Source organism: Electrona antarctica (assembly GCF_951216825.1).
Source record: "Electrona antarctica genome assembly, chromosome: 17".
Lineage (NCBI taxonomy): Eukaryota > Metazoa > Chordata > Actinopteri > Myctophiformes > Myctophidae > Electrona > Electrona antarctica.
Window position 1 is genome coordinate 14,004,471 of NC_136798.1, and position 14,903 is coordinate 14,019,373.

General features: G+C 44.1%; 1 protein-coding gene across 1 annotated transcript in view; it reads left to right on the top strand.

Annotated features, from left to right (window-relative positions):
- The window catches only part of eva1aa (eva-1 homolog A, regulator of programmed cell death a), a 124,377-nt gene extending 109,590 nt beyond the window's left edge, over nucleotides 1-14,787 (top strand). The window contains 3 exon segments of the mRNA XM_079526831.1: nucleotides 461-607; nucleotides 9,194-9,391; nucleotides 12,377-14,787. Of these exon segments, the coding sequence (XP_079382957.1) occupies nucleotides 461-607; nucleotides 9,194-9,391; nucleotides 12,377-12,783 (752 nt within the window). The 3' untranslated portion in view covers nucleotides 12,784-14,787.
- Nucleotides 14,788-14,903: the final 116 nt, after the last annotated feature.

The window sequence follows — 14,903 nt, forward strand, 5'->3', positions numbered from 1 at the left end:
AGGTCACTTTATAAAAAAACATTTTTTATTTTTTATAACAAATGGTAAATGGTGCATTTATGTAGCGCCTTTATCCAAGGCGCTTTACATAGATTGTGCATTACATTCACACGTTCATACACCAATGGCGGAAGAAACCATGCAAGGTACCAACCAGCACATCAGGAGCAATTTGGGGTTCAGTGTCTTGCTCAAGGACACTTCGACACTAACTCTGGGGGAGCCCGGGTTCGAACTGGCGACCTTGCGGTTACCATCCGGGAACTCTACCCCTGAGCCACCGCCGCAGTTGGCATATAACAGAACTGGAGAGAAAGAACCTACTGATAATAAGCTTAATCACCTTCCTATTTCTGTCTTTGCTTTTCATTTCCTCCTTCACTACCAATCCCCCCCCCCCCCCCCCCCCCCCCCCCCCAAACCTCCTTTCCTTTTTCCACATCAATCTTTCTCTTTCAAGTTCCAAAGAAGTCGCTGGAGGAGCCGTCCAGAGCCCCGCCGTACCCCCCACCGTACCCCCCACCGCCCAGTGCCCATGACCCCAACGTGGTGGGAGACGGTGCCCCCCCGGAGGGGACCATAGTCAAAACCTCTGACGCTGTTCCAGGTGAGCAAAACAATGCACGCGCACACACACACACACATACATACTGTACACACACGCACACGTTGGTATTACTATACTTGTGGACAGTTTAGCACGGCAATTTTGTACCGGTAAATGTCATTTTTACCATGTTTCTTTCTTCTTATTTTTTGTGTGCCATTAAAGTGTTTGTGAGCTTGTAAATTAGATCAGCTATTTTCAGTCTGCGACTCTGACGCACGACTAACTCTAACCTCTAAACCTAACTAACCTCTAAAATAAATGACTCAATCTAATCCTAACCCCAACCTGAAGCTTTTAATTGTAAACCTAACTCTCACAATGTCCATTTCTCAAAATTCTAACTTGTGGGGACGTTTAGCGCTTACACACACACACACACACACACACACACACACACACACACACACACACACACACACACACACACACACACACACACATGTGTACATGTATGCATGCACTGGTATGCATCGACACAAGTGTGTTCACATATACATGCAAATGCCTACATGAACACACACATTAAGTACAAACACTTACCGGTAATACAAATATGTGTTTTCACCACTAAAGAGCTAATAATTACATTTTGTATAGCACTGAGTCCTTAATCAGCCATTTGCATTTCCAATGCCATGCTTGTCACAGAAAAGGCCAGAATAATGGCTCTTTCTGACCACAAGAACTAAGTGAACTGTGCTGTACTAATTTGGGCCCTGCTCAGGTGGTACTATCTCCTGAGTCCTAGGAACCTAGAACTCTGAATTTATACTTGTACTCCTTCATGGTTCTGTGTAGAATGAAAACAAAACACCATCGAACTTCTCGTGCCTGGAAGGTTTCAGGTTACGGAAGCCTTCATAGTGGGAAACAGCCATAAGAGTGAAAGACCAGCGATGAGAGAGAGAACAATGGAAGGACAGAAAAGACAGAGCAAAGGGCGATACCAGCAGGCGAACCAAACAAGGGGATTATTCACCAGGGCAGATGGCCACAGTCCAACACACTTAATTATTCTACTCTGATTACGAAGACGGAAGAAGATAGAAAACTAGAAAAAGTGCCCTTCCGGGCACAGGTCTCCACCAGGAGGATAGGAGTGTGTGTGATGTTTGGCAAAATGTTTAGGAGATGTTTTTTTTTATTTGTTTTTGCAACAATTTTCTTCATTTTGTTGAGGAAATGCAGAGCCAGATCACTCATAGCATCTCTGAGGATAGAATTCTGGATGAGCAGGACACGTGCAGCATTTTGTACAAAACGGGCCACTCCTGAAAACCTTGGAAGGCAATCTTAGCCAATCAGTGTACAATCTGAGAAATCCAACAGACTCGTCTTGATCACATGACTACAGAGATCATGTATTTCTGTAGCCATTTCTTCATACGCCTTTGATGGCAATTGGATGATTTGAGGCATTTTGTTCCAAAAATGTGTTTTGCAAAAATCTACCTGTTGGTGGCGCTATAACAGGCCAATGTGAAAAGGGTGGGATATATTCCTCAGCCTAGTAAGAAAATGTGTGAAAGATTTCACGTAAATTGCATGCTGCGTTCATGATTTGAGGCTATTGTTCAAAACGGGGCAATCTTGCAAACTGTGAAAGCCAATTATAGCCAATTAGGATGGAATATGAAATATCAGACAGATCCGACTTGAGCACATGACCATAGAGATACTGTGTAACGATTTGTGAGATTTTTGGACAGAATCTGGAGGAGTAATATCCAAAAATGTGTTTTACAAAAGTCGGCCTCCTGGTGGCGCTATAAAAGGCAGATGCGGAAAATGCAGGTCAAAGGTTTGTCCTTGGCCTCTAGGGAGTGTGCATGCAACGTTTCACGCAGATCGGTGCAGTTTTAGGTAAAACATGTGAAAAGCTGCCTCATGGTGGCGCTATAACAGGCCGTTCTGGAAAATGTGGGGCAGAGGTTCATCGTTGGCATCCAGGGAGTGTGTGTGCAAAGTTTGGCATCGGCCGGGTTAACGGTGCCGGAGATTAGCTGTACACAGACGGACGGAAGGAAGGACGGAAGGAAGGACGGACGGACACACACACACACGGACGGAGTGCAAAACATACTCTCTCCCCATGCCTTCGGCCTGGTGGAGACAATGAGGAATAGGGATGAATGAGGGACAAGGGGGGGCTTACGACAACCCTGACATAAGTGCCAATAATATTAACAATTTCTGTACTACAGCAATAACAGTATAACAAAATAGCCCAAAATTCATCAATCTATATTAAATGGTGTTTTTCCACAATTCTAAACACACGATGGCAGGATTATGAGAGAGGGAGTGAGAGGCATCTGCTGACAGGTCCTTATATTCTTCACTTGCTTATGCTTGGCGACTTCACACATTCACACCTCAACCTGAAGAACCTGATTCACACATGACATGTCAGAGTTCATTTAAGTGTACAAAACTGACCAAATTAAATGGGTACACGCTCAAGAGTTACACATTGCACTGTAAATGAACACTGAGGATTTTAGTGTGTCCGATGGTGGGAGGAATAGAGTGTGTGGTTATTAAACACTCTGACCGCCCGGGGGTATTTGGAACCATTAAATCAGGGCGCCCAGCGATTTGCAGCTTCAGAGCCTATTTCAAGGTTGCTCCGTGCCATCTTGGAAGTAGCTAGAAGTAGCTAGATGTAGCCAAAACACCCCCGAGGGGATCGACAACAACGGGAGGTTTGAGTACTTCTAACGTGACAAGCGACGGGACCACGATGAGCCGTCAAGAACATAATCTTTGGTTAGAATTGGAAGCATTGATTTAGATCAAGAGTTATTCATGTTTTAATATTTTTCATCCCATCCATACACATCCCAAACGGAAATAACATCGAATGTTGCCCATTCAACGCTCCCAGCCTGTAGAGCGGTGCGCTCGGTTATGAAATGATTAATGTCTTTTGATTCATCTCTGTTCGGAGCGCTGAGCATAACTGTTTGATAGGACGGAGACCTCCGTTTTGGCCACTCGGAGTGTTAATGTAAATACCCATTTTTTAACCCATTAAAACCGATTCCACAAATATCACAAACAGTTTTCTGGATAAAATGGATGAGGACAGCAGGATGGAATGCCAGTTTTCTTCATTTTATATTGGCTAATAGGGTGGTGCAGTGGCAAGGTGCTTGCACACCACAGCAGAGTGTTGGGGGTTCGAATCCACCGCGGTTGACCCCGTGTTCACTGGGAAGTGGGGCGGGGAGGGCGACACCTGTCACTGCACGTACCCCGGGCCTACAGGCTGGGGTTGCACCCTTCAGCCGGGAGTGTTGGGTGGGAGGATTAGGACGAGGGCTCCACGTCCTCCCGGTGGGGGCTCCTCACTGGCCAGTAGGATACGACAGCAGTGCGGTCACAACACACAGTAATGTGTGTTGCTTTGGCAATGTTCACATGTGTTTTCTCATGCCAATAAAGCCCTTTGAATTGAATTGAATTGAAAAACGACTAAATTGGGAAGAAAAATTGATAAAAACTAAAATAAATCAAATAGCCGGTACATGCATGGTACATTTCTTTCATTCAATGAACATCTCATTGGTGATTTATCTGCCTGCCTGTCTTTTTGTATGTTAGTGAGAGGGATTATGATCTATTGGTTGAATGCAACCTGATGTGCATATGCAGCACGCACCACAGCAGTTGGTCCAGGTGGAAGCATTTACCATCAGCAGTCAGCAGTTTCAAACCACACTGCATTTACCAGATAAAGACAGTCTGACACTCCTTGCAGCTTGTGCAATTACAGGGCACCTGCACACGTGCGTGCATGCATTTGTGCGTGTGTGCGTGTGCGTGCATGTGTGTGTGTGTGTGTGTGTGTGCGCGCGCACTGTGCACGCGCGTGTTTTGTTCATTGGGGTTGTCAGCTGCCAGCTCAAGCAGCGAGAAATGTATGCAAATGTCAATTAACACACACGCGCGTGCACATACAAACAAATCTTGTGTCATCGAAACACTAAACATAAGGTGTACTCTTGAGTGTCCCTGTTTATTTTTGGCTTTCTGGCTCAAGTGTTTTTGCTTTCAATCAAGCACTCACAAACATGGAGCGAAAAAAGCTGTTTTCCAGTCTGAGTCCTATTACACTGGGATTGGAACACATCTATTGTTAGCCATCTAATTACTTCATTGTCATTGTCACTGTATTTGTCTAATTGGTCCATTTATTTATCTTGCTTTCTTGCTCCCATGTTTTCCAGATTATTTAGTTCTGTAGCTTAGTGGATCTCAATGTGGATCTACAAGCCAAGCTCGGAAATCTGCTATTTAATCTTGAACAGTTTTCACCTGACACAAACTCTTTTCAGATGGGGGCCATGCACAGCCAAATACCATATCAGGTTGGGGGTTCTTGACATGAACATTTTTGCGAGCCATAAGTTCAGTAAATGTATTGTTTTGGTCCTTCTGTTCTGATAGTCTGTCTCTGGTGCACATTTTGTAGTGTTCTTGTGCGTCCTATCTGCCCTTTACTACTGGTACTTGTAGCTGGTACCTGTCTTGTCGCCCCACCCTGATTATTGTTAACCCTTGTCACCTGTGTCCTGTTTGCCCCAGCCAATCCCAGTGTTGATTGTCCTGTGTCTAGTTAGTTCCATGTGTGTATATAAGCCTGTTTGTGCCCGTTAATGTTTGTTTGTAGGATCCTCACTTGTAGGATTCTTGTACTTGTGTTTGCTGTCAGTTTCGCTGCATTGACGACCGGAGAATGAAGACCTTGTTTGCACTTTTAGTTAAGAGTCTGGCAGGTTTTCCTGCATTTGGGTTGAGCTTAGAAAGACCTTTGACTCTTCAGCAGGTTAACTAGAGCAGGGGTTCCTAAACTGTTCCATCTCAAGTCCCAGAAGATGAAGGGCTCCATTTTCAGTATACATCGCTAAACCCCTTATCCCTAAACTTCTTTGCGTTTTTTACTATTTTGAAAAACATTTTTGAATAGTTCAACTAGCCAATCTACATTGACACGTTGTGAGCTTGTAGACTGGCCATTTTAACTATTCAAAAATGTTTAGCAAAATAGTAAAAAAAAAAAAGGCAAAGAAGTTTAGGGATAAGGGGTTTAGCGGTGACGAAAATGGAACCCGAACTCTCTCCGGCCCAAACTTTACCAAAATGCATTGTGAATTAATCGTTTAGACTGTATTAAAATAAATAGTGAAAATAGGAGATCTACAAGTTCACAACCTGTCGTGACATGTGATCTTGTAGCTTGGCTATTCATTTTTTTTTAAAACCCTAGAACACTAAACATTTTTTTTGTTACACCATTAAACACGGGTATATTTTACCCAATATAAAATATTCCATAAAAAATATTTCTCATCAAAATATATTGCAGTACAGCAATACATGGCAACTTGAGGTACTCGTCTTTAATATTTCATCATGACTTTTCACAAAAAATAGATTTCATGGGGGGGCAAAATCGGTGAAAAACGTGCATATTTTTTAAATATTCCTAAACAAAAAGATAAATGAAGTTGGGAAGTTGGGAAAGACATGTGAGAATGGTCCAGTGAAGAAAAAAATAAAGTCCATTGTGGGTGTATTGGATTTCTCTCTATCACACTATCACTAAACACGGGTGAAATTCACCCGAACAGCTGCCTGTAGAATAAACCAGGGATGTGGGCAGGGAAACAAACCTACTGTACCTTCTATGATGTCACTGAGCATCATGAAGGTACTGAAAGACCCACCCACCTCAGACATCAGCAACATTATGATGTCACTGAGCATCATGAAGGTACTGAAAGACCCACCCACCTCAGACATCAGCAACATTATGATGTCACTGAGCATCATGAAGGTACTGAAAGACCCACCCACCTCAGACATCAGCAACATTATGATGTCACTGAGCATCATGAAGGTACTGAAAGACCCACCCACCTCAGACATCAGCAACATTATGATGTCACTGAGCATCATGAAGGTACTGAAAGACCCACCCACCTCAGACATCAGCAACATTATGATGTCACTGAGCATCATGAAGGTACTGAAAGACCCACCCACCTCAGACATCAGCAACATTATGAAAATTGCAAAAATATAATCGTCCGGGTGAAAATCACCCATGTTTAGTGTTCTAGGGTTAAAAACAAAACCGGAAAGATTTTGTTTATTTTTGGGGGGAGGGGGTGTGTTGTGAAATAATTCAAAACCAATATATTTGACACGTAATAAAAGGGATATTTCATTGATTTGCAGCCCATAAAGAATGGGTCCAACCCATTGTTTGGGAACCACTGAACTACAGGGAAACATCAGATTCACACTGATCATGATTCATGACTCTTGAGCTAAAAGCCCTCACCTCATACTGATGACCCAGTGTGTACACACTACACAAGAGCCAATGTCAAAACGCTTCAAAAGACTTGTGCTGTGATGGAAATATAAGGAGGAAACGCCTGTTCCCATCTATAAATAGATATATATTTTTTGGCAGAAGGGGGGGGGGGGGGGGGGGCACTGAATGTTTCCAGAGACAAAACATTTTCCATGTGTTTCTGTTCCCTTAAAAGACCAGAGTGAGAATGAACTTGACAGAAGCGGATGCATTAGTACCTTATGAATCACTCAAATCTGTGCATGTGTGCATGTGTGCGTGCGTGTGTGCGTGCTTGTGTGCGTGTGTGTGCTCCCCTGTGCTTGCGTGTTCTGTGTAATGTGGGTACTGCGTCATCTATCCGTTTCGGATCTTTCTATCTCTTACAATCTGAAGTGCATAAGAGTCCTGTATTACTCATTCCTCTCAGCGGTTTGTAGTCACTGTTCCTCCGAGACAGCAAACAGACCGACATGATTTGGGTTTTTCCTACGTCATTTTACCATAAATGACCAAAGAGAGTACAGTCACGGTCTGACAAGAAAGCACTTGACTCACTGTATTTACACACATGTGAGACATAACAAATGAATTGTGCATTTGTGCAAAATAGAGTTTTCCCTATTTTATAGCCTACTTAGTTGTGACACCGGAAAAATAAATCCCCTTTTTTCGATGCAGTGCTAAAATGTTTATGTCCTCACAAGATGCGCAACTGCCGATAACAGTGTACCGTGGCACCCGACATGTGTTGCCGGTAAGACACAAGCGTGGCTAGTTAAAACTCACCCGTGGCTCCCGACATGCGTTGCTGGTTAAAACTCACCCGTGGCTCCCGACATGCGTTGCTGGTTAAAACTCACCCGTGGCTCCCGACATGTGTTGCTGGTTAAAACTCACCCGTGGCTCCCGACATGCGTTGCTGGTTAAAACTCACCCGTGGCTCCCGACATGTGTTGCTGGTTAAAACTCACCCGTGGCTCCCGACATGCGTTGCTGGTTAAAACTCACCCGTGGCTCCCGACATGTGTTGCTGGTTAAAACTCACCTGTGGCTCCCGACATGTGTTGCTGGTTAAAACTCACCCATGGCTCCCGACATGTGTTGCTGGTTAAAACTCACCCGTGGCTCCCGACATGCGTTGCTGGTTAAAACTCACCCGTGGCTCCCGACATGCGTTGCTGGTTAAAACTCACCCGTGGCTCCCGACATGCGTTGCTGGTTAAAACTCACCCGTGGCTCCCGACATGCGTTGCTGGTTAAAACTCACCTGTGGCTCCCGACATGTGTTGCTGGTTAAAACTCACCCGTGGCTCCCGACATGCGTTGCTGGTTAAAACTCACCCGTGGCTCCCGACATGCGTTGCTGGTTAAAACTCACCCGTGGCTCCCGACATGTGTTGCTGGTTAAAACTCACCCGTGGCTCCCGACATGTGTTGCTGGTTAAAACTCACCCGTGGCTCCCGACATGTGTTGCTGGTTAAAACTCACCCGTGGCTCCCGACATGCGTTGCTGGTTAAAACTCACCCGTGGCTCCCGACATGCGTTGCTGGTTAAAACTCACCCGTGGCTCCCGACATGTGTTGCTGGTTAAAACTCACCCGTGGCTCCCGACATGTGTTGCTGGTTAAAACTCACCCGTGGCTCCCGACATGTGTTGCTGGTTAAAACTCACCCGTGGCTCCCGACATGCGTTGCTGGTTAAAACTCACCCGTGGCTCCCGACATGCGTTGCTGGTTAAAACTCACCCGTGGCTTCCCTGTGAGGTTAGGGTTAGGTTCATAGAGTTATAAGGTTAGGTTAGGGTTTGGAGTAGGGTGTCGGACTAATGCGGAAACACTGCCGGGGTTAATATCGGCAGTTGGTGGCAATGCCGGTGCCCGGGAAATGCACTTGCGCTCTCTGTGTGTGGGTGGGTGTGTTAGGGGTGTCAGTTGCCTTACATGCATATATGCATTATGCCATATTCATTACAAGCTATTTTTCAGCTGTTTTCAATGCTGTCCTAAAATGTAGATGTCTTCACGAGTATAGTAATACAAACATGTGCGTGTGTGTGTGAAAGTACAATCACTTACGCACATGAGACACATTGTTAAATTACCTAGCATTGTCTCTGGCAGACTCTACTGCCAGTGTATCAGATTTACCAGCCCAGTCAGTCTCTTCAACGCCATGAATGCAAAACTAAAACCTTGTGTGTTCTTTTCAAGAGAGGAAGCGGGTCAGGGAGTCCGGCTCGTACTCGGAGGAGGAGAAGCCTCCAAAGGGAGAAGTAGGAGGAGGAGGAGGTGGTGAAGGAGGTGAAAGACCTCCGCAACCCCCTGACATGATTCCCATCATCAACTCCACCTCCAGGTCCAACATGGCCCTCATCAGCAACGCACTGGCAGCCTACACCTACATAGCAGGTAGGCATACTGTACTGTACTGTACACTGGCAGCCTACACCTACATAGCAGGTAGGCATACTGTACTGTACTGTACACTGGCAGCCTACACCTACATAGCAGGTAGGCATACTGTACGGTATACTGTATGGCAACGTTCACATCATATCATGTCGGATTACATTTATATAATAATTCAACTGAACCACCACATAAGGCTTAATTAACCTTATGTCATACTTAAAAAATAAAATAAAAATAGCTCTACAAGATCTCCAAACTGACAAGCTTGTGTGTGTGTGTGTGCGTGTGTGTGTGTGTGTGTGTGTGTGTGTGTGTGTGTGTGTGTGTGTGTGTGTGTGTGTGTGTGTGTGTAATAAAGAAAGAAAGGAGCAAGGGGGCCCCCAACTAATTGGCAAAACACTGATAGTATAACACTAATATGTATATCTTTTTTTTTACGTATGCGTAATAAAATAATTGTCAAGGTATTTTGTATTTACAACTTTGAGAAAGTAGTTTTCATTATGATACTGATAAATAGCTTAATGTTAGTTCCACTGATCCAAGCAAGCCGGAACACTTTTGAGATTTTCAAGTGGACCGGGATCCAGAAAAGGTCGATTATAGAGGAGCGTTATATTAGACAATATTCACACACCGGCCAGAGAACCACTAGATTAAGAGGCACGTTACTTATATTTGACAATATTCACACACTGGCCATTTTGCTCCAACATCACTTGGAAGGGAGTTTGACGGCCGTTTCAGGACATGCCCACGTTGAGGTCGATGCCCAGCCTACTCTAGGGCAGTGGTTTGAGGTCGATGCCCAGCCTACTCTAGGGCAGTGGTTTTCAACCAGTACGCTCTCAAGAGTTACATAATAGCTAAACATCTACAAGAAGTCGATTAGAGAATGTAGAATAATTGTTATTTTTGATCTACATTACATTACAGTCATTTAGCAGACGCTTTTATCCAAAGCGACTTACAATAAGTGTATTCAACATAGGTAGGGAACAAAAACTACTAATCACCAGAAGTCTTTAGTGCATATTCTGCAAAAACAAGCAACCAAGAGTATACCTAGCGCTAAGGTAAAAGTGCAATATATCAGCTACCTATTTCCTTAAACAGATGAGACAAAATAGCTAAATCAAATGAGCATGAGCTAAAACAATTAAGTGTATCGACTAAACAAGATCCAATAAACAATACAACAATAGAAAACAAGCGTTCGTACAACTAGTTAACAACAAGTAGGTCAGGCAGAGAGGAAGGGTAGTGTTTCCTGAAGAGGTGGGTTTTCAACCTGCGGCGAAATATGGGCAGTGACTCTGCTGTCCTAACATCAGTGGGAAGTTCATTCCACCACTGTGGGGCCAGAACAGAAAAGAGTCGTGACCGTCAACGTCAACACGTCATCAACGTGTGCGTGTTACCTCTCCTATCTATGGTAACACGTCAATACAGCATGGAATTGTGGATAAAATCTTATCCAGCGACGGGTCTGAGAGGCTAAATGTCATCAAATGGTGGTCCGTGGCTCAAATGACGAAGAAATAATGGGCCTTGATATGAAAAGGTACTACTGCTCTAGGGCATTAATTTACGAAATAACATAAACAGTTGAAATACATTGGAGATACAAGGTCTCTGCGCCCGACAGCGACGATATGGTTTCATAGTGTATGTGGTGTGTGGGTGGTATACGTACGACGTACTGTGGGCATAATCTAGAAACCCTAGTTTCCCTTTTCCTGCAGCGGGGAGGTAGATAAATACGGGCCAGAGGAATGCAGATGTTAAATAGAGATACCAAGCACACACACACACACACACACACACACACACACACACACACACACACACACACACACACACACACACACACACACACACACTGTCAGTCACCTGCTCCAGCCAGCTGCTAAAACACACAGTGGTGGTGGAGTTGGGGGTCTTTCCTGTCTCATTACCTCCCACTCTGACAGACAAATAAACACTTACTGCACGGTGAAATACACAGTGCTCATAGTCAAATAAACACACACGTAGCATACTGTACGTACTGTAAACGATGTACTGTTAGTGGAAGGTAAGCCCACAGAGAACCCGAGTCCTGCTGGCTTTTTCATTTGCGAAACATAAGCCAATATAAATACATTATGACACACACTAATCCATCCATATCCATTACAATAAGACATGCCAGACGATGTTATATGGATACACGAATTAATGCTAATCTGAAAACATACGCTTGACTGATTGCCCTATGATAGCTATGTCTTTTTCTTTTATTTTTTGGGGTTATTCTGTCAAGCTTTTCTGAGCCTTTAATTGATATATACAGTACAATACAATATGTTGGCTTTGAACTGGAGTTTAGCCTATGCTTTGCCCACATTAATGTTTACCACGAAATAATAGCCTTGGGTGTAAGTTGTGTAACTAAACTCTCTCAGGATGCATAAACGTAAAAGCACGCAGATCCAAATCCAGTTGTTCAGCCCAAGAGGATAGAACAGGATACACAAATTATTACAGCTGCTCTCACCAGTTTATAATGTCACCCAACTGAAGCACTATTGTCCCGCATTATCATTTTCAATCTCAAAGGCTGTGGGAACATGAGTGCAATGTCACGGGAGCCGTAACTCTATGGAAAATGTGTATGCACACTGTTTAAGAGAGTGAGTGAAGTGAAAAATGTCATGACAGAACAGGTGGAGGACAAAAAAAGTCTTCAAATACTTTTAACAGCATGAACCTTCTGGGGCGAACATTGGTTTGGTGTAAAAGGAGCAGACCAAGTATAGAGCCCTGCTGGTCAGCAACGTATGGAGTTTAAGTGGTTAAAGTGAGTTAAAGTGAGACCTGAACGCTGCTGAGAATAATTGACTGCTTGTGGCATGTTCCTCTTCACGTCCTGTAAAAAGAAAATCCTATAAATCACCATCCTCCTTCTCTCTCTGTCTCATTACCTCTCTCCCACACTAGACCACCCGGAGCGGGCAGCGCTCTTCTTCGTGTGCGGCGTGTGCCTGGGCCTCTTCCTCACCCTGTTTGCCCTGGTTGTCCAGATCTCCTGCCGCACCGACTGCCAGCCCCGCCACCGGCGGGGGGCGCCGCCACCGTCGGCCAACAAGAAGAAGAGCAACAAGGCGCGGCCCGTCGACTCGTCCTCCGAATCCAGCGAATCGGACTCGGACTGGGAGACCACATCGGACCTGTCGGCGCGACGCCACCGACGCTTCGAGCGCACGCTCAACATGAACGTGTTCACGTCGGCCGAGGAGCTGGAGAGGGCACAGCGGCTGGAGGAGAGAGAGCGCATCATACGGGAGATCTGGATGAACGGCCAGCCTGACATCCCGGGGACGCGCAGCCTCAACCGATATTACTGAGAGAGGGACGCTTAATACATGAGTTTGTGTGGGGGAAGTGGCGGCCGCCGTTGTTGAGGGAGCTTATTTGATCGGGCCAAAATGGAAAACGGAACGCACTAGGGCTTGGAAGTGGGGAGGGGGAGCCTTCAGAGTCACGGTAACCTATTAAGAGAGAGTGCAGCAGTGGTAGGACCACTTTGGACCACTGGGGTTTGGATCCACACGCCGGGAAGCGAGATATAGAAGACTTGAGAAGATAGCGCTTTCTTTCTCTCTCTCTCTCTCTCTCTCTCTGTCTCTCTCTCTCTCTCTCATTCTCTCTGTGTGACCCTAAAGGTACTATAAGCTAGACCTCCTTCCCATAAGAGAATAAGCTCCCACTCAGCATGGTAAGCTTGGCCAGAAGCCTGCCTCTTATTTGTGGAAGCGCCGCGGGGAAGGGCAATATGGCCGTCTGCTGCACTGTCTTGCTTGTGACCTCACCAGACCCTATTGAAGAGGAGGGTCATGGGCCGGCTGCCTTAGAGACACATAAGCATGCCTGTATTAGACTAAATGGTGACTGAAGGACTAAACCCCTGAGACCTGTCCATTTCATACAGAATATGGGGGCCGCCATGAGAGACTATTAAGCTTGCGGCTTGCTTTGTGCTTAGTACTCCAGTATTCAAGTGGGGAGTTTCACACGTAATGCCTACACTAGAACTCTATACTGGGTCGGAGAACCCAACAATGTCAGACAATCTTACCATGGTCAACAACTATGCTGCCTTTTGAACTTTTTTTTTAAACCAAAAGATATTGTGTTTTATGGAATTCATCTCAGCCCTTATAAAAAAAATCTATTTTATAATATTTAATATTTAGATTATTGTGTATTTTTTTCTCGTTTTGTTTTCAATTATGGTGTATAATGAGATATTTTTTATACTTTTGGCGAAGGTTGTCTGGCACCTCAGGGATGCAATCCTAGAGCTTCTGTGTGTGGTTGATGTATTTGCTTCATAAGAAGGGGATCAGTCCATTTCAACAGCTGTGTCAGCATTTGAACATTTTTAAAAGAATTCAATATCAAGTTGACAGCCTCAAAGAGGTTTTTAGTGGTTTAACATTATTTTTGATATGTTTAATTAACAGTGCAGTGCCTTGCCTTAATGCCTAAACACATTGAAATCCTCAGTGTTAGAATCTAATGAATTACAAGATACAAATGTAATGAATTGATTTATAGAAGATGTTTATAAATTCATGAATTGATAACACTGAGAATTTTGATGTGTACTTAGCAGTCAGTCAACCAGTCACAATACACTAATTATAGTACTGCGTTGTTCAATGAGCTCACGTACAATCAGAATGAAACGGTGGAACAGTGAATTTCTGTCAAACATTGCACTTGCTCTCTCGCCAGATGGATATATGTACATTTTCAGATTGTGCCAATTTTATATCAATTGCAACAGCTAACAAAGGAGCAATGTGGTCCTCAAGGCTAGCTAGCGTTCCCTCGCGGAGCACCATAGGACTTTTTAGTCTTTTAAATAATGTTACCAATTGAATATAAGCTATTGTCAATCCGGTGCTGCTGTTTATGCTGTACTGGATTCAACCATAGGAATAATATGATAGTTTTCGGGAAGCAAGAGTTGAGTTGAAAGTACACAGGACATTATAGGAACATCCACACTAATACTGCCACTCTGTATGGGTTTGCTAAGATATTAGTTTGGGTGAATTTTTATTTGAATGGGACTAAAATATGCCAATAGCTGGTAAGCAAGACCAAAATATGACTCCTGTTCTTGGAATAAACTATGTTGAAAAAATAACCTCTGTCTGCTTTTCTACAAATTTGGCATTGCAGCCCCAGACATTATTTCAAAACAGTGGGTTGAGCACATCCAGTTTGTTGCTGGTGCTGGACACAAAGTGACTGATTTTGTCCAAAACCATGTAATTTTTTTCTGTGTTTTAAAGTAAACTAAACACTTAGAGCAATGTTGTTGTGCAATATTTTATTCTTTTGAGCCCCAGACATTATATCATAAGCATTGCTTGCCCTCTGGTGGTAAGATTAGGACATGCATCTAGAAAGTCTGCAGTACAGTACTGTAAGTGTAATACAATTGTATATTTTA